Genomic DNA, 18689 nt, shown 5'->3' with positions numbered 1-18689 from the left:
CAACTGAATTATGCCCCCAGTTTTTTTAAAATCTTGTAAATTTGAGACAGGATCTCATTGAGTTGCCAAGGCTGGCCATGAACTTGTGATCCTCCTGCCTCAGTTTCCGGAGTTGCTGGGATCATACGTATGTACCAGCACAAATGGTAGGAAAGCAAACTCTCTCTTTTTTTTTTTTTTGGTGGTGCTGGGGATTGAACCTAGGGCTTTGTGCATGCGAGACAAGCACTCTACCAACTGAGCTATCTCCCCAGCCCAGCAAACCCCCTCAACCCTCAGTTTTGATTGACAAGAGTGCTGGCTGCTCTGATGAAATCTTTGCCGAGGCTACTTTACTTGACGGCACCTCATTTTCTTCATTGGTTTGCAACAGAAATGTGGACACAAGCTTTCAGAATTTAAAAATTTTTTTTTTTTTTTTTTTACAAATAAACTCTGTGATCTAACAACTAAATAAGTGAAATACAAAAAAGAAACTGGAAGAGAATGTTTTTAGGAACTAAATACTAAGTATGACTCAGTACATGGTAGTACCCAAAGTAAGTTTGCTAAATAAAGATGTACGGAAACATTACCTGCTGATCAAACAGGGCCCAGAACATGGGGAGCGGAATGTACAGGAACATCACCCTCGTAACCATCTTAATTTGAGAGATAAGCCGCTCCTGCAGGAAGGGACAGATCAGTCACAACTGTGTCACTCGCAGAGCTCAGTCACAACTTGGTTTCAGTCTTGAGATATTTGCATCCAAAGATGAGTGGGGAGGTGGTTAATTGTTCCAAAGAACCTAACACAAGTTTTGTGCAGTTTCTAAGCTATTGAAAATATCTGTTTAAGGAGGTAAACTCCAATTTGCCAAATGTAGAGTTCACTAACTGTAAACCCCACCGCTGCCGTCACCACCCTTTAACGTCTGTATGTATTCAAACTGAGGTTACAGGCTCACAATTACCCGTAACTAGTGGCAGAGGACATCAAATGGAAAGCCAATATTGCTTCAGATAAATTATATCCACTGGTTACCGAATGGTCAACTTTTCAAAATCGCACTCCTGCATCCTCTTACTTATATGGTTGGGAGGACACAACTGCTCGCTTGAGCCACGCGGCCTTCCTGCTCTGAGCTGTGATTCTGGCGTCTCCGCTCTGGAGGAGCGGAAGCCAGACGGTGACTTACGTCATACTTCTCTTTAGCCCAGTCCAGCCAGTGCGCTCTCTTGGGGAATTCCTTACTCCGGTGCCTAAACCTGTTTTTGATAGAAAACTAAAGGAAGAAAAAAAATCCAATTTCAGAACAGAACTAATTACTTCATCAGAGCAACACATACCAACTAACTCCTTCTTAAGGGAAAAATATGTGAGAAAATCAAAACAAAAAATTGTAGTGGCTGAGGGTGTGGCTCAGTGGTAGAGCGCTTGCCTAGCTCCTGTGGGGCACTGGGTCTGATCCTCAGCACCACATAAAAATTAAAAAAGTAGAGGTATTGTGTTCATCTACAACTTGGAAATATTTTTTTAAAAACTTGTATATACCAGTGCAATGAGCACATGGAAGACAACTGATGCATTTGTTTCTAGATTTTTAATTTTTTTTGTCCTGGAGGTTGAACCCAGGGGCACTTTACCACCTAGCCACATCATCCCCAGCCCTTTTTATTTTTTATTTTGGGACAGGGTCTCACTAGGTTGCTTAGGACCTGCTGGGATGATGGACTGGCCCACCGCACCTGGCATGTGTCTAGACTCTAACTAAGTTGTTGAGTTGGGGTCGGCAGAGATACAGTGAGGGCTTCTCTCCAGATCCTCTGGAGAGGCACGTTCAGTAGACATATAATGCAAGACTCATTCGCAACTTAAGTTTCCGAGTATCCAAAGAAACAAGAAAAAGTCGAACATATAAAATTTATTTAAAATATATTTTATTTAACTCATAAGCCCCAAATATGATTTTAATATGTGATCTACTAAAAATTAATGAGAATTTTAATTCTTTTTTCATACTAAGTCTTCAAAATTGAGGGAGTATTTCTACCTATGGTATATCTCAATTTGGTTGCTAATTTTTATCAGAAATATGTGACCTATATTTAGATTTCACTAAGTTTATGTTTGAAAAATTAGATTTATATACTAGGTTGTTCCAAATGTACTTAAAAGCTTTCTAATAACTGAATTAAGCATCGTTATAGAATTTAATTTGAGTAAGAATCCACTACACAAAAACACATATATAAGAAAGTAAGGTAGGATTGGGATGTGGCTCAGTGGTACAGGGCTGCCCTGCAAGTGGGACAGTGTCAAGTCCTGGGTTCAAGTCCCAGTATTCGGAAGAGAAAAAAGTTATAGTTAAATATATTTCAAGTGTATAGAGGGTGACACTGATCATAAAAATATACTGATCCATCATAAAATGAGAAGCCACTAAGATTACTGGCCAGTGTTACTCAAGAGAGCTTTGAGGGAAAGCAAAGTGCATTTGCAAGACACAGTGAGAGGAGGGATGGTGGCGGCAGCTGGGGACAGGTGTGTCACTGAAGACAGACTGCAGGCTGATTTTAGGACCCTGGGCAGTGTGGTTCGCATGACTCTAAGTAGCTCAAAGTTGTTCTTTTTTTATTTTTATTTTTTGCGGTGCTGGAGATTGAACCCAGGGCTTGCGAGGTGAGCACTCTACCAACTGAGCTATCTCCCCAGCCCTCAAAGTTGTTCTTTGAGGGTTTAAACTAAGCTGTCAGTTGCTTGCTAAGGAAGGACAGGTCCCCTCTTTGCCTGGAAAAACCTTTTTGGAGGGAACAGACCTGATGCTAGAGGAAAGGGGAAAGCTGCACCTGAGGGGATTTTTTTTTTTTTTTTTTTTGACAAAGAGAGGGCACACAGCAAAATAGAGCATATAATCTAATGCAATAAGGCCAGGCATAAATGATGTATATGATCTCAAGTTATCTTCAGGCCACCTTTTTATCCAAAAGATAATCCACACATTTAAAAAATAATGACACATTTCCCCCCAGTTATATCATATATATGTTCACTTAAAGGGAGAAGTATATAAAGGAATAAAAATTTGATTCTATTATGTAAAGGTTCTTATTCTCAACATTTATTTCCTGCCTATAAATGTACCCACATGTATATATCTCAAGTAGATGCATATGGAAGAAACCAAACTCTGCACAATCTCATTGCTAAATATTCTTTGAAAACAAGACTTGCGATGACTGCGTAAGATGTCAAAGGTACGCTGTCAGTTGAGCATCATTTTCCTCTTTTCAGCAACTTGGTGGACTTAAGTTTTTGCTGATATAAATATTACAATGATATCCTTTGTAGGTGAATCTGCATTCATTTAAAAATTAATTTTCTTAGCCTTATTTCCTGAAAGTAGCCCCACAGGCCCTCGGCATCTGAGTGCTCTTAATATGCATTGCCAAACTGAGCCCCAACTTTTGTTTCACTGCTCCCTAAAAAACATAAGGTGTCATCTGCCAATTTGACAGATGAAGTCACTCTGCTTTTCTTTGACCACTGATCTTACTTTAACTTAACAGCCATTTCTATTCCTCTCTTTTCGAATTCCATTTGTGTGCTTTTCCATTTGGTGAGTTTCCCAAGAAGTTTATAACTTAAATTAAAATTTATCAAAATAGGGACACTAAAAATATGTTTAAAGGAAAGTCAAAGTTGGATTGAATTTTAACATAAAGGACATAGAAGGTTCTGGGGTGATAAAATGTCATGGAGAGGTACTGAAATACTCACACCAATGCATTTGACCACTTTACCCATGATGTTACCCTGTGGCTGGAACTTCCTGTACATTCCACTGCCGATGACAAACACAACTGGAGAGGGTAAAAGAAGGTGTGTTAATGTGGTATCTGCCAATGTTACCTGTGACCTAAGAGATGCAGGAGGGGTTTACCATCTCCCTCATGGTCAAGGGATCCTAACAGATACAAGCGCTCAGAGTGATGTTGTGTTTGTGTTAACAAACACCAAACACCAAAGCCTAGAGCCATCTGTCAACCTGGCAGAACATGGGGCAGCCCACAGACACCCAGTCCAGCTATTTAAGCCAGGTCCTAGCTATTTAAAGGGAGACAATATGTGCAAGATGAACACATTGTTCTCAAAGACAATAAATATAGCTCTAATTTTCTGGCTGCAATGGCAAAAGAAATTTTCTTCTTACCCTCTCTTTTTCTTTTTCATGCTAAGGAAAATAGGAATTAATGTGCTGAAACTTTTACTCAATCATATGTACCAGTTCTTCCCCTGTGGTCACTGTACAGAAGCACATTATAATTAATTGCTTCTGCAGTGAGTTTTGCAGAAGTTGGAAGCACCTTTTCAATAGGGTCATTTCCCCATGGACCTTCTTAACAAAGGTATAGTATGAAAATAATGTAGAAAAGAGCATCTTTGTAAGAGATTCTGAAAACACAGTCCTTGTACTAAACTTTCTGATCATCCAATACCATGATTCAATAATTTAAAATATCAATGGATTCTTTGTATTCTTGCCCAATGCCAACCTTCCTCAACACATGGATGGCGAAGATGTTCAAAAAACTGTGTCTACGTTTTATTTTGCAAACTAATATTTCAATCTTTTGATAAACTAAAGCCTAACTCAAGCATAGAAATGTCTAGAGACGGTGCTGATATATAGTATTTGGTTGGTTCTCAATTTTTCCATTAAAAAACAAGCATAAATTTTACCTAAGAATGACTGATTCAGACTCAATGAGAATTTGCTCAAATGCTCAACACAACATCCTTTATGCCTGGCCTTATTGCATTAGATTATATCTTTAAAATGCTCTCTGCTGCCCGGAATTAGAGAGGAGGAGCACAGACGAGCATTTCAGGGGAGTGTGGCGGTATTTGAAGAATTATGGAAGAATTATGGAGATCACTGAGCTCTCCCACAATTGTAAGGACAAAGCAAAAGTGCTACTACATGAGCACAGAGGTAAAAAGTCAACCTTCTCAATTCTAGTAAGATCTGAAAACAGAAATGGGAGAAAGTGGCGCCAGTGCCGGTAACTCCCTGGCTAGAGGGGAGAAGAGGCCAGGAGGACTCGAGGCGGCCATTGGCCTGTCCCTGTGCTGCCATCTTTCCAGCCAGACCATTCCTTGTAGGAAACCTTCACACTTCCTAAAAAGCCAACGCCAAGAACCAATCTAACTGCATCTAATATGCATACGTCTCCTTCCAGAGGGAAGGAATTCCAGCAGAAACATTTTGGGAGGTTGGATTATGGAAATGCACACACTCGTTGGAAGTATTTCAATGGCCGTTGAACCTGGTTGCCATTTCTTCAAGGGCCAGAGATGTGTACACATTGACAAAAAGAAAAGCTTCTGGCCATGGGTACAGCCAGTCTAGCAGATTCTATCACCTTCACCTTCTTCTTCCAAATGGTACCAAACCTTTCATGTCCAACTCAGTTGATTAATTTCCCTGCAAACCCTCTTTTGATCCTATCTCCTCTGAAACGAGAGGCCAACCCCACACTGTCTGAGAGTCCACTTAACATCTGATGGTGATTCTTCACGCTATGTTTTGTTACAACTCATTTCATGAACTTTAAAAAATTAGTCTCAATAATTAATGTGGGCCCTGATCTGGTTGTAGGTTGGTGTTAATTCAAGTAATTTCCACTTACTTAGGGAGATAGCCATGAGGGCAGCAGGAACTCCAAAGGCCAGTGGGTAACATGCTTGCTGACTGTGAATTCCACATTGCTGAACTGGGGAGAAAGTATGAGATTAAAATTGATTATGGCGTTGGTAATGCATGTGTAGTTCCTGTTTCTAAAAATCCCTCACTATTGTCATATAATATTTTTACTTAATGTTCAAGACTCATTCATTGCCTTACCGGTGTCATTGCCAGCTGCAATGTAGAAAGAGCAGGAGATGGAGGCAGATTCTAATCTTAGCCCCTAAATAGATGTGTGTTTGCTGTGTGGATTTTCTAAGTGGGGGAGACAAATGTGATCTGGGTACAATGACTCCAACATATGGGACTCAGTAAATAAAAAGCCAAGTACCCTAGAAAGTCAATATTGTATGTCCCTGTATGCTTGCTGAGTAGGTGACAATTAGGTGACCTAGGGCAGAGGTTGATAATTTTTTTGTGATACCTTAGGCTGGATATCTTAGCTTTGGGGACTATTTGATCTTGGTCACAACTCTTCAGTTCGTTCTTTCTTTCTTTCTTTCTTTCTTTCTTTCTTTCTTTTTCTTTCTTTCTTTCTTCTTTTTTGGTACTGGGATTGAACTCAGGGATGCTTAACCATTGCACCGCATCCCCAGCCCTGTTGTTGTATTGTGGTCAGAGACAGGGTCTCACTGAGTTGCTTAGAGCCTCGCTAAATTGCTGAGGCTGGCTTTGAACTTGCAATCCTCCTGCCTCAGCCTCCCAAGCCACTGGGACTACAGGTGTGCACCACCTCGTCTGGCTTCATCTCTGCCTTTGTAGGGGGAAAGTAGTAAGAGACAAAACCTAAATAATGATCTTGCCAGATTTCTAGATCTGGCCCTAGAGTCGTTGTTTGCCAACCTATGGCTGAGGGTTATTTCAGCTCTGAAATCTTAGGATTGGTAAGAAAAACTATTTAGGCTTTATAAGGAGCAACAGAGATTACTAAAAATCTTTCTGTGGGAGGCTGTGACCTCCAGAATGATCTGATTCTCTAGGGATTTTGACTTCAACTAGCTATTTCACAATTCTATAGAGAAAAAAAGTTAACTAGTAGCAAAGTTCTGGTTATGCAAATAATTCCTGTTTGTGGCAATACAAAATAATTTCTCCCCATAAAGAATCAAAATCTCATTAGTCAAATCCTTATTTGAACAGATTGTAACAAGTTTCCACTTCCCTAATTAATTAATAAGTAATACAAAATCTCTGTCCCATGCTCATTTTATATTTGTATGAGAGTGATTATTTTACTTCACAAAATCATCTTTGAACATATTCCATGATTCAAACATGCACAGTACCTACCCTAGAAGAACCTGGGGGTGGGAGAGGGACGGGGACATAACTCAAAAATGAAAGCTATTAATTTTTTTTTAGTTGTAGATAACACAATACCTTTTTAATTAATTAATTTTTTAATGTTTTTATTAGTTGTTGATGGACCCTTATTTTATTTACTCATTTATATGTGGTGCTGAGAATCGAACCCAGTGCCTCACACATGCTAGGCAAGTGCTCTACCACTGAGCCCCAGCCCCAGCCCGAAAGCTATTAAATCCTATACAAAACAAACTGGGATGGGGCTTAAGTGTCTGTCATCTTCAAACTACTGCTCCAGGCAGAAACACAAAAATTCCTAGAAAATGTTTTATTTCATAACTTAATCTGATTCAAGTATGGACACCATAGTTTTGTTAATTTGCCCTGAATAACACCAAATACTGCTTTCCATGTGGGAAACCGGCAAACTCTCAACTGCCCACAAGCAAGCACAGAGATCTGAGTGGGGCTGGTGGTTACTGACACTGTCTTGTTCTTTATCTGGGTAGTTCCTTTAGTTCTTTCTGGAAATACTCAGGCTGATAAGGAAGCCAAAGGGGAAACCTTGCCTTCCTGACTTACTGCAGAGAAAAGCTTGAAGGCCATAATGTCCACCACAGCCCGCGAGGCATCACCGCAAACACCTTCCTGACTCACCTCTCACCATGAATAAGGACGTCACATTAATAAAACATTAAAAAGACTGATGCCTATGCCAGGGTGTTTTAGATTCTCCAGTGGTCACTGGAATATAGAATCAAATAGGATTAGGAAAGGGGATAAAACTTGAGAGGAAAGAAGCTCAGATTCTGGATTTCAATGTCCATCCCAGAATGAATTGCAGCTAGACTTTGAGGAGAGACGAGATTTAACAGACCAACAAGAAGGGGGCTCAACCTTTGCACCTGAGTTTCCCCCACCATCAGTGAAGGGAAGACAGGTCCCATTCAGATATTCTTACCCCTGAGTATGGGAGTGATGATCGTGGACAGCAGACTTCCAGCATTAATGGCCAAATAGAAGATGGAGAAAAATCTGTTTCTTTGCTTTTCCTGTCATGGAAAAGAGAGGTAAAACACAATGACTTGGGCTCAGTATCATCTGAGCAGATGGGGCTGATATCGGACTTGACTTCTGCCTTAGCTTTCATCGGTATCTTACTTTCAAGAGTGTTTGGAAATGATGGAATGGAGAACAGACTTAGTGCCATGGCTTTGATTCCTGGAGGGTTATAATTCATTGACGTGGTTTCTGAGGAGGCCCTTGCTCTTACCTGGCCCTCTTCAAACTGGTCACCGCCAAATGCAGATACACAGGGTTTGATTCCTCCTGTCCCGAGAGCTATCAGGGCCAGGCCGATCATGGACAGTGCCCTGGAGAGAGGAGAGAGTTAGGGCCAAGGTGGCAGGTTCTTAGAAGAGGGAGCCTGTCCCCTGATTCACATTTCATCTGAATAACTTATCATCTAGAAAACTGAAAGCAATAGCTTGAAATCTAGCAAAAGACTGGGTAAATGAAATGGTCATACAGGGACTGCAGAGAGGGTCAGTGGTAGAATGCATGCCTCGCATCACAAGGCCCTGGGCTCAGTTTGCAGCACGTGCAAACACACACACACACACACTCACACAGTTAATTGGACAAACATAAGCCCTGCATCTTATGCAATAAAAATGGACTCATAAACATTAAATGATGTGAGAAAACATGATTTCATTGCAAAGCAGAATATCAGGTTATACAGAATGATCTTAATTTGTTTACAAAGTACAGATGTCTGGAAAAAAATCTAGCAAAAGATTTACTCTGCCATGTGTGTGGTGGTGTGAGATCTTATCTCAAAATAAAAATAAAAAAGGCTGGGGATGTAGCTCAGTGGTAGGGGCCTTGCCTACCACATGCAAGACCCTGGATTTAATTCCTAGCACTGCAAAAAACAAAGAAGTTTATTGTTATGTCCAAGTGGTGGAATTACAGGGCAATTTTATCTTGATTTACTTTTGTATTTTCCAGATTATCTTAAGCATTTTGCTTCCTGAATTTAAAAAAAATACCACGGCATTTATCAATTCTCATTTTGTAGTTTTATTAAATTTGCACTTGGGCACTACACATCTCACACAACAAACATCTATCCCATATCTTCTTATTGCTAGTGTGGCTTAAAAATATCTTTTAAGAAGTCACGAAACAGATAAAATGCTGGGCATGGTGGTACACACCTATGATCCCAGCCACTTGGGAGGCTGACCAGGAGGCCAGCCTCAGAAATTTACTGAGGTCCTAAGCAACTTAGTGAGGTCCTATTTCAAAACAAAAAATAAAAAGGGCTGGGAATGTGGCTCAGTGGTGAAGTTTCCCTGGGTTCAAAAACGACAACAACAACAACAACAACAATAACAAAAAACAAAGAAAGAAAAGAAACAGATAAAGTGAAGGCAGATATTACACAGAGAAAGAATCCTTTAAAAGTCATGCATCCTGAATTATTCTTCCTGGGCTGAGGATATAGCTCAGTAGCGTGCTTGCCTCATAAGCACAAGGCCCTGGGTTCAATCCCCTGTACTGCAAAAAAGAAAAAAAAAAAACAAAAAAAAAAAACCCTGAATTATTCTTCCTGAGTTCACTGGCCCAAGTTCCTCTTTGAATCTGTTTGCCTCTTAATATAACTTATGTTTGAAGTGGTCATTCAAAGCATTTTAGAGGCAATGAAAACACGGTCAATTGAATATTAGATCCTATTTTTACTCTTGTGAGAACTTCCGGGGTGTTCCAACACTAACTCCATGAAATGAAAAATACACAGCCAAGATCTCCGGAGCCCCTGACCGCTCCAGGCTCTTCTGGGAGCTCTTCCTGGATTAAACCAGGCAGCTCCAGCTAAAGTCAGAACTATGACAGGTGAGGAAACCGAGGCATGGAGGACCAGACACCTACCGAAGATCACACAACTAGTAGGGGCACCACCGGATCTGAACCAGTCCATCTCCAAGTCTGTGATTTTAAAATGACGACAGTTCACCCAAGGTCACATCCCTGCCCTGTGGGAGAGTGGGCTCAGACCCTGGCAGTCTGAGCTGTCTACTGCGCTTATCGCCACTCTCCTCACCAACAACACTGTCCCTCTGGGCACCAAGGGGAGGCTCCAGGGCCCCCATCTGGTCTGGTCAGCAATCTGATCAACTAACAAGTCAGAGACTTGGCACTGTGGATAGGAACTTGAGTTTCAATTATATTTACCCAGCCCATGAGACAGTTTACCCATAGACCAAGGAGCTGAAGCACAAGGGCAGGGGACGATCAACATAATCAGTCTATGAGGCCAGGAGACAGAGAGGGGAATGAACCCAGGAGAGGAGCATTGTCCATACCACTTGCTGTCAAGAGTCCAGAATAGACAACTGGGATAAATATTTATAAAACAGAATTACTAAAAAATAAGCAGATGCGTAGGACAGGAGAGGTACCACAGTCTTGGGGAAACCTGGTGGTGTCAGTGACCACGGTCTGTGGGAGCTCTGTCCCTTTAGGGAAGCCCAGGGCAAACATAGGTACCATGCCCACTGACCACACATCAAGTGGGATGTCATGACCTGAGACAGCCAAGTCAAGACCAGCACCCGTGAGGATGGTGGCATCCTGCAGGCCCAGCTCTCGATCCTTAAATCGCCTTATCTACACCACCAAAGAGGGAGGAGAAGCCTCCCAGCTCTCGAGGGGACATTCAAGAACAAGATGAAGCATCAGGACACCAATGAGCAACCGGTGGGAGGGCAGGGAGGCAGGCGCGACCACCAACTCACACGTGCACAGGAAGGCTGTCGGGGGTCCCGCTGTGGTTGTAGTCTGTGAGGTCATGAATTGAGCTGACTGCAAGGACTGCTTGTCCAATGGTGTAGACAATGGATAACGATATGATTGTCCTGTGTTCAGAGGGTTGAGAGAAGCCTGGTTAATTGTATGTCAGCTGTCCATTTCCCAGCCTCCTTCCTTGGACACCTTTGTTTCTCAAACTTGGGTAAAACTGGTACCTCTCAGAAAGGTATAGAGCAAAGTTGTGGCTCGAGGACCAGGAGAAGGGGATGGTCCCACTCTCATTTCAACTACTTGAAAGACTCATCTTATCCCTAAGTACAGAAATTAATATTTATAGCATTAAACACTAAGATTTTCTAATCTTGTGACTGGCAACAGTACTTGGTCGGCAGTGGACCATTGGTTATTTTTACAGAATTCGTTGGAGACAGTGAATGTTCTTGCCTCTGCCTATGTGCCTCTGGCCTGGAAGAGCCCCTACTTCCTTCTCCATAAAGTGTTAAGAGACTTTTCCCAACAGTGTCTCATCGGCACACTCTTGGAGTTGTTCCCTCATGTCGTGGGTTGACTCAGCCGCCAGGATGCATCAGGCAGGGTGCTTTTCAGCCCTGAGCTCTGCGCCCTACACACCACTGATGATAGAGAGGCTTCCTGCCTCTGCTCAAGGCAAGCAGAGACACTGTTTGTTTGGGGGAGGGAGAAGCCTACTTGCTTTTGCATCCCTAAGTGCCAGGCTCGGTGTTCGGCTCTGGAGATGTGGCATCGAGCAGAGGATGCTCTCCCCCGGGTCTGTGTTCCTCCATTCTTCATCCCCGAGTCCACCATCCCAAACCACTTGGCTTATATTTTGGCTTGTCTGTTCACAAGAAAGTTCCAGTCACTTACTTGAACTTCCCCAGCCACGAATCGGCAATCAGAGCTCCGAGAATTGGTGTCAGGTAGCACAGGGCGACAAATGTGTGGTAGATGGCCGTGGACAGGTTGTCATCCCAGCCAATGAAATTTGTGAAGTACAGAATCAGGATTGCTTTTTGCAGAGGGCAGGAGGAAGAGGAGGGGAAGCAGAGTTAGGACTGGCTTCCACCACTCACCTCCTTCCCCAAAGGGCGAGCCGGGGCCAAGTTACCTCTCATCCCATAGTAGGAGAATCTTTCGCAGAACTCGTTGACCACGATGAAGAAGATGCTCAGGGGGTAACCAAAGCAACTCTGGAAAACAGAAATGCAGCAGAGGATCCAAGTGTGCTCCTTCCGTCACGACCAGTGCCAGCATGAGAGGCATGAGAGGCGCACACAGGTTGCCGGCCACTATCCAGAGGCAGAAACCTGAATTTTATCGTTTTTATTCCCTTCGATTAGGTGTTCCAGACAGAGACAGCAAGGAGATAAAGCAGCCAGGTCTACTGTTGTCAAGCAGGAAATACAGAGCACTTCCTAAGGAAAGGCCAGCCCTGCTTGGTGCTGGATACACGGTACCTACGTGTTTAGTGAACAAAGCAGAGTTGTGAAAAGCCAGGCATAAAACAGACTGTAAAATTAACAAAGTAGGCAGACGGAGAAGGAAAAGGACACTCACCTGTGACCTGGACATTCCTAAAGGAAAAACAAAAGGCTGGTGTTAAATTTAAGTCACTGCAATATCTTGTCAGCATCTCAACCCAGAGCCCCCGACTTCCCGGCAGCCAGAGGAGTTGTCCCCCACGCAGCTGCGGCCCTCCCGCCAGCCCGCCCAGGCCCGCTGCGCCTCCGGAGTGGGGCTTGGCCTCTTATTTTCTTTCAACGACATCCTCAGGCAATTGTCACGTGTGGTTGGAAGAGAGACCAGAGCTCAGAGAATCCTGCCCAAAGCATTTCCTCCTTAGAACACTTCAAAGGCCAGCAGGGTAAAATGGAACCATTTCACTGTTTCTCGCTGTCTCACAAGGTCACCGGGTACTTGTGAGTATCATGTAATGGAGGTGGAAAATGATTTCAGGTGCTCAACACACAGTGAGGGTTCAGCCGTTGCTCCCTGTCCCCACCCTGCCTTCCTTCCAGGGCCCTCTCCATGTGTGGACACTCTAGTGACACTCCCTTGAACACGCACTGCACACTCTCAGCAAAGCCCTGGCCTGTCCTGCCCATGCTTTGGTCTACCCCAGGTGCCTTCCCACATCAGTCATCACAGTGTGGACATGGGCAGGCCACATTCTTGCCCCCTGTCCACGCCCTCAAGTGGAGGGATCATGCCTTCTCCCTCACAGCAGCCCCATGGGGCCACATCCCGGCCTCTGTCACAACACCTAACACTAGTAGGGGCTGTTGTCAGGAGAATGGATTCCAGGAGCAGGAGGAAGACCTGGAGGACACAAGGGAGTCCATGCAAACCAAGGGCAATGGACTCTGCGGTCTGAATCTGAGGCTGGTCCCCCACCACCTCGGCAGAAGCACAGGGGCTTTGCTTCTCCCTCTCCCCTGCATTTTGACTAGTGGTGACCAGAACCCAGACGAGTCCTCGCACCTCCTGGCCCTGTTCCCTACACAACACGTTGCCCTGTGTTTGTCACTGCAGCCACTGCTGTGCCCTCCCCTGCGGGATCTGCCCTCTCGCCCTCCCCAGCCCCTGCTGGCCTCATCCTAGAGTTCTGGAGCACGCCTTGCCTCCATCAGGGATCAGTGGCCGTCTGTGGCAGGTCTTAAACCTGGTGAGTCTCAGAACACCGGGAGGGGGGGGGTTGTGAGAATAGACTGCTGGGCTGTGTCCTCAGAGTTGCTGACTCTGTAGGTCTGGGGTGGACATTTGAGTCGGCATTTCTAACCAGGAGTCCGAGCAGCATGCTTTGAAAACCACTGCACTGGAGAATTAAAAATAACCCTCCATCCCTAGAGTGCCCCACGAGTCGCACTCTGCAGCTTTCTTGGAAACCAGTGCTGGCCCCTGTGGCTTGTGTCTGAGGAAACACTTTTCTCTGTACTCGAGAATCTGCATTTCCAATGAGTTCTAAGGTGAGGTGGATGCTGCAGGTCCAGGGACCACACTCTGAGAAGTAGGTGTGTTGTTGTGTTGCTTCATGTGGTCAGTTTTACCACTTCTCTGGCTCTGAGCACCAGAAAAGCAGCTGCCCAGAGCAGAAAACAAATATAGAACCTGGCACAATCCCCCTCTCAGTTTCTGCACGGATCCCCACTGGGGCCCTTCCTTGAAGATGTGCTGTCCTGTATTTTCAGTATGTGTAATTCCAGAGCCTCATCCCACTCTACACACAAACATAGCTCCTCTGAGGAGCTCCCTTCTTACCCAGCGCCACACGGTCCAGGCGGGCACCCACTCGCTCCTGGGCAGGAGCATTCCTGCAGGTCCCTGTCACACTGTGCTGGAGTTCTCTCTCCACCTCCACTCAGCATGGCTCCAGGGGCCTCACACCAGAGGGCCTTACACTTTCGCCTTCTTGGCATTTTAAACACAGTTTTAGTCCTTACTCCAAGGAGGGAAATACACTGCTTGATCTCACATGACCCCAGTTCTCTCTACTTTTCCTGCTATTTAAGTTCTAGATGGAGATTTCACAACACTAACGACCTGGTTTTCTTCCTAGTTAGACTTCCTGGTGGAAAGGGTGGCTTCAAGTGGCAACACATGAAGATAGAGGACTGTGGACTCAGACCTGTGACTAACTCTCAGTTCTACTTGCCAGTTGTGGCCTTAGACCAGCCAGTCTTTCTTCTGGAAGCCTGACAATCAAGGAAAATCATACCACCCACCTTGTAAGGATGCTGTAAGAATTCAAAGCTTGGTGCATCAGGAAGTGGGAGATGCCACCATCTCAGAATCTTCCAGAGAGGAGATTGAACGTTTGTTGAATAGGCCTCCAAAGAATTCACTGTATCAGTTACCAAGTACCAGGATCAGATTCTGGCTCTGCCACTCCCTGGTTCTCCTGACCCCTTGAGACCTAGTCGCCTCCATCACCCCTTGTGGCCAACCTGCCTGGATCACGTCAATGTCCCCATGGCCCACCATGGTTTAGCAATGGAGAGCCCTAAGCAGATCGAAAGGAGGAAGGAAAAATCAGAGTATTTGTTTTCCTGGCGCTCTCCCTACCAGGCCTCCTCAGACTGGCTGCGTCCTCGAGTGACAGTCACTGCTACTCTGAGGTTGTCTCAACTGCATCACAACTCTCTCTTCCCAAGTTTTCATGACTTCCTTCCTTATCCCCCAGGTGTCGTGTGGTTATAGGGAGACCTGCACTACCATTTGTGGATCCTTACCCCACATTGTTCAAACAGCCTTGTCTAAATAAACCCTCCTTTTGAGTAGGCCACATGATTCCCAATGGGACTCTGGTGATGCAGTTCACCAGCTGTAGACTCTCCCTGCCGCCATCTTGCACCACCAGACAGGGAGGAGTCTCCCTTGCCAGGGAAATAGGAAGGACCTACTGGGCAAACGGTCTTTTTTAAAAGCTGAACCACAAACCAGGCTATTGGTCTCACTCAGAGCCCCGTTTTGGTGCATCTGTGTTTTGCGTTTTCTCAGGACAGAGCAATAGCCTGCAGCACCTGCCTACTTAGACTTCAGGCACCATGGCCTCACCATTGCCTCCCAAGATAAAGCAAGAAGCGAGGCCTGCTCATGCTGGGGCATCCATGGAAAATAGGAGGTGGGCTGAAACTCAGCCACTGGGATAGCCAAGCTTCATTTTAATGTCCTTCCTGTGCTCCTCAGAACTTTGGTTCACACAGAAAGACCTCATCTCTGTGGAGTGATGATGCTTTCTTGCTAAATATCATGTATCACCTACTATCTTCTACATGATATTTACTTCAAATGTAAATTGGAATACAGAAAAGAGACCAAAATGTTCAGGGAGCTTAGACCTTATGTGAACAAACATCACACCCAGGACCAAATCAGGAAAGAATTCCTGAACTCTCTCAAACGTGAGCTCTGGTCCTGGTCACCGCCCAGGAATCATTTTGTGTTCCGAAAGGCGAGGACTATAGAACTACTTTTATTATTCAGGGTGGAGGCTGCTGAGCTCGTCTTTTCAAGAATGCAGAGCAATCTGCTGGACCTCTGCCGCAGTCAGCGCTTCTTATCTACACTACTGCGACAACAGGGCTGCTATCTTGGTCCAAGAACAGTGCAGTGTACACAGGGAGACTCCAGTCTGAACTCAAGTCCCAACTGTTTACTTTGGTACAACTGTGTTTGTGGTTGGTGTCCTGGCAGTAGATCTGAGCAGCATATTAAAGTGGTCCCAAGTTTCTGGAATGGCTCTTAGATCACCTGGATTCCAGTACTGATCAGAGCCAAGCCTAGAATCCAGATGTCTCATCTAGGGAGCTTAGTCAGCACCCAGCACTCAGAACAAACGCTGGGCCTTACTGTTATCCTAAGCCTTGAAGTGATTTTGCCTTTGTTTTGTCCAAACAATTTAATAAGTGTATATTATATATTTCTATGATTACTGACTTGGGGGAGAGGCGGGGGGGACAGAGAAAGCAGGGAGAAAATAAGAGACTCCACTGATCCCCACCACTTAGTAAAATCTCTCCATTAATGTAAATATTGCCTACTGTTCATACACAGCTTGTCTCATATTTTGAATCATTTAGGGATAAAATCTCCAGTTTTAGTGTTTTACTACCTGGAAATCATTAGTCATGAGTGGATTAACATTGGGGAGATGTGAGCAATCAGCTGATTCTATCCTGTGGACTTCAGGAAGTGTACTTACACAAAGCTAGGCAGGACAGCCCACCACACACCTAGGATCTAGGGACACCTTAGGGGATAGGTGCTCTGACATCGGCCAAAACATTATGTGACTCATGACTGAACTCAATCAGCACCATGAACAGCTAGACTGTGCATTTCTAGGAGCTTGATTGGGGAGACCGGAAGGACAGATCAGGGCACTCTGCTGGGGCCTGAGAAAGCTCTCACCTTATCCTCAGGGGCAGAGAAAACTGCTTCCTGTCCCTACCAAGCATCCAACTGAGGGAACAGCATACACCCTGCATGTTTTAGGAAGGGTGCTTCTGAAGTTGTATGGGGACAGAAGAGTGTTCCCCAGAGATGTCCACATTCTCATCTTGGCAATTGGTGGATATGTTCCCTTCCATGGCAAAAGAGACTTTGCAGATGTGGCTAAGGACCTGGAGATGCAAAGTATATTCTGAGCTATTATTCAGTGGATCCAAAATAATCACAAATGACCTACAAAGAGAGAAGAACGTGGCGATGGAGGCAGGGGCACGGGCAAGTGCTGGACAGGAGCATAAGTCACGGAATGCAGCAGCCTGTACAGCTAGGACCGGCAGGGAAACGGACTCTCCTTTCCAGTGCAGCCTGGTGGCCTCCTGCTGTAGCCCAGTGAAATCCATCTCAGAACTCCAGAACTATATAGTGGCATTGTATGGTACTAGTGGCACTGCAGAGCCAAACTCTACAGCTTGGCTTCACGAAGGACAGGAGTGGTTTTGGAGTTAGGTGAGAAATTTCTCAATGTTCTCTGCATCAGGAGGGTGGAAAGATGCCAAGCTCTGGAATGGGGAAGTGGAACTGGAGCATGGGGACGTTCTTCCTCGCAGAGTGGCTTTGATCCAAGTGCCTAGCCCTGGGGCTTCCGTTCCTTCACCCAGAGAAGTGACCACTTCTGCAAGTCAGTTAACAGGACCAATCCACATGAATAAGATGAGGCTTGTTATTTATGCACCTCATGAAGACAACAGGGTAGAGTTTCCACCAAGCATGGACAGAGGTTTGGAATGGACTGACTTGGAATGAAAATAAGGACAAGAACTTATTGTGGGAGGCCCTGGCAGCAGGGTGAGGTGCCCTCAAAGAAAAGGCAGCTCCCTCCACAGTAGCTCTCATTGGCCCAAAAGCAGCAGGGCCTGAGGATGTCACCTGGGAATTCAGGCCACAGGATGAGGAAGCTGTGCCAGAGAAAGCCAGTCTTTTCCAACATGAGCCACCGTGGCAAGCCTTGTGTTTTCTGATGAGCTGCTTTTCAGTCTACAACACGTGGGAGCTGTTCTGACATCTGAAAAATGTCACATGGCTTCGTATTGTATGGTCGCTCTCCCTCTCTCTTCTAAAGAAAGTAAAGTGTGCGGTACCTCAAAGAGAGCCTAGCAGGACGCCCCCAGGCTAAACTACGACTGAAGGGAGGACGGGGGGAGAGTGGGTGGGGCCTGAGGTCTCACACTGGCTTCAGTTATTTTCCAAAACAGATAACTTGGCCAAGTAATGAAATTGCTTTGCTTTTCTTACATAGGCTCTTCTACCGTCGTAGCCGGGTCCACTTTGGAATAAGCTCACTTCTGTTACCCAAGTGCTTGCCCTGGAGTGGATCCTGTGGACACTGTTTCTTGATTTGATTTTTTTCCCATTGATTTTTTTTGACCCCACCCTTGGGGTCACTGCAGGTCCACCTGGCATTGCTGTGTCTGTTGGGAAAATGTGACCTCTTAGGCTGATGCTGCCCGGGAGGCATGGCTTCGCAAGTGGACAGAGGCTCTGTCCCAGTAAGAAGAGGCGTCCCTGGGTGGCTGCGCTGCCTGGTAAATGGGGTCGAGCTGTAGTCCACCCCCCAGGGCTCCGCCTGCTGGGAGCTTCCTTCAGGTCAGGGCCACACACCTGTGGGTTACACTTCAATTGTCCTTCATGGAACTAGTGACCTTCGTTCCCATTCAAGGAATCTGTATTCCTCTGCTACCTCCACGCGATCTCCAGAGCACCACCTTCTGCAAGCTGCTGGTCGCCTCTTGGCAAAAACGCTCAGGGCCTGTGGATTGTCATCAGGCCTTCAAGGACAAGGAAAGTCGGCAGAACCCCAGAGGCATGAAGTTA

General features: G+C 45.2%; 1 protein-coding gene across 1 annotated transcript in view; it reads right to left on the bottom strand.

Moving 5' to 3' along the window:
• The window catches only part of Slc15a1 (solute carrier family 15 member 1), a 51382-nt gene that overhangs the window by 24798 nt on the left and 7895 nt on the right, over positions 1 to 18689 (bottom strand). The window contains exons 2-11 of the mRNA XM_047553064.1: positions 12426 to 12442; positions 11977 to 12058; positions 11736 to 11877; positions 10838 to 10957; positions 8308 to 8407; positions 7996 to 8086; positions 5674 to 5757; positions 3761 to 3843; positions 1179 to 1265; positions 576 to 665 (exon numbers count right to left, since the gene is read on the bottom strand). Coding sequence (XP_047409020.1) covers positions 576 to 665; positions 1179 to 1265; positions 3761 to 3843; positions 5674 to 5757; positions 7996 to 8086; positions 8308 to 8407; positions 10838 to 10957; positions 11736 to 11877; positions 11977 to 12058; positions 12426 to 12442 — 896 coding nt within the window. The remainder of the gene's footprint in view (positions 1 to 575; positions 666 to 1178; positions 1266 to 3760; positions 3844 to 5673; positions 5758 to 7995; positions 8087 to 8307; positions 8408 to 10837; positions 10958 to 11735; positions 11878 to 11976; positions 12059 to 12425; positions 12443 to 18689) is intronic.

Source organism: Sciurus carolinensis, chromosome 5 (assembly GCF_902686445.1).
Source record: "Sciurus carolinensis chromosome 5, mSciCar1.2, whole genome shotgun sequence".
Lineage (NCBI taxonomy): Eukaryota > Metazoa > Chordata > Mammalia > Rodentia > Sciuridae > Sciurus > Sciurus carolinensis.
Note: the sequence above shows the minus strand (reverse complement) of the source record. Positions and strands in the feature narration are given on the sequence as shown.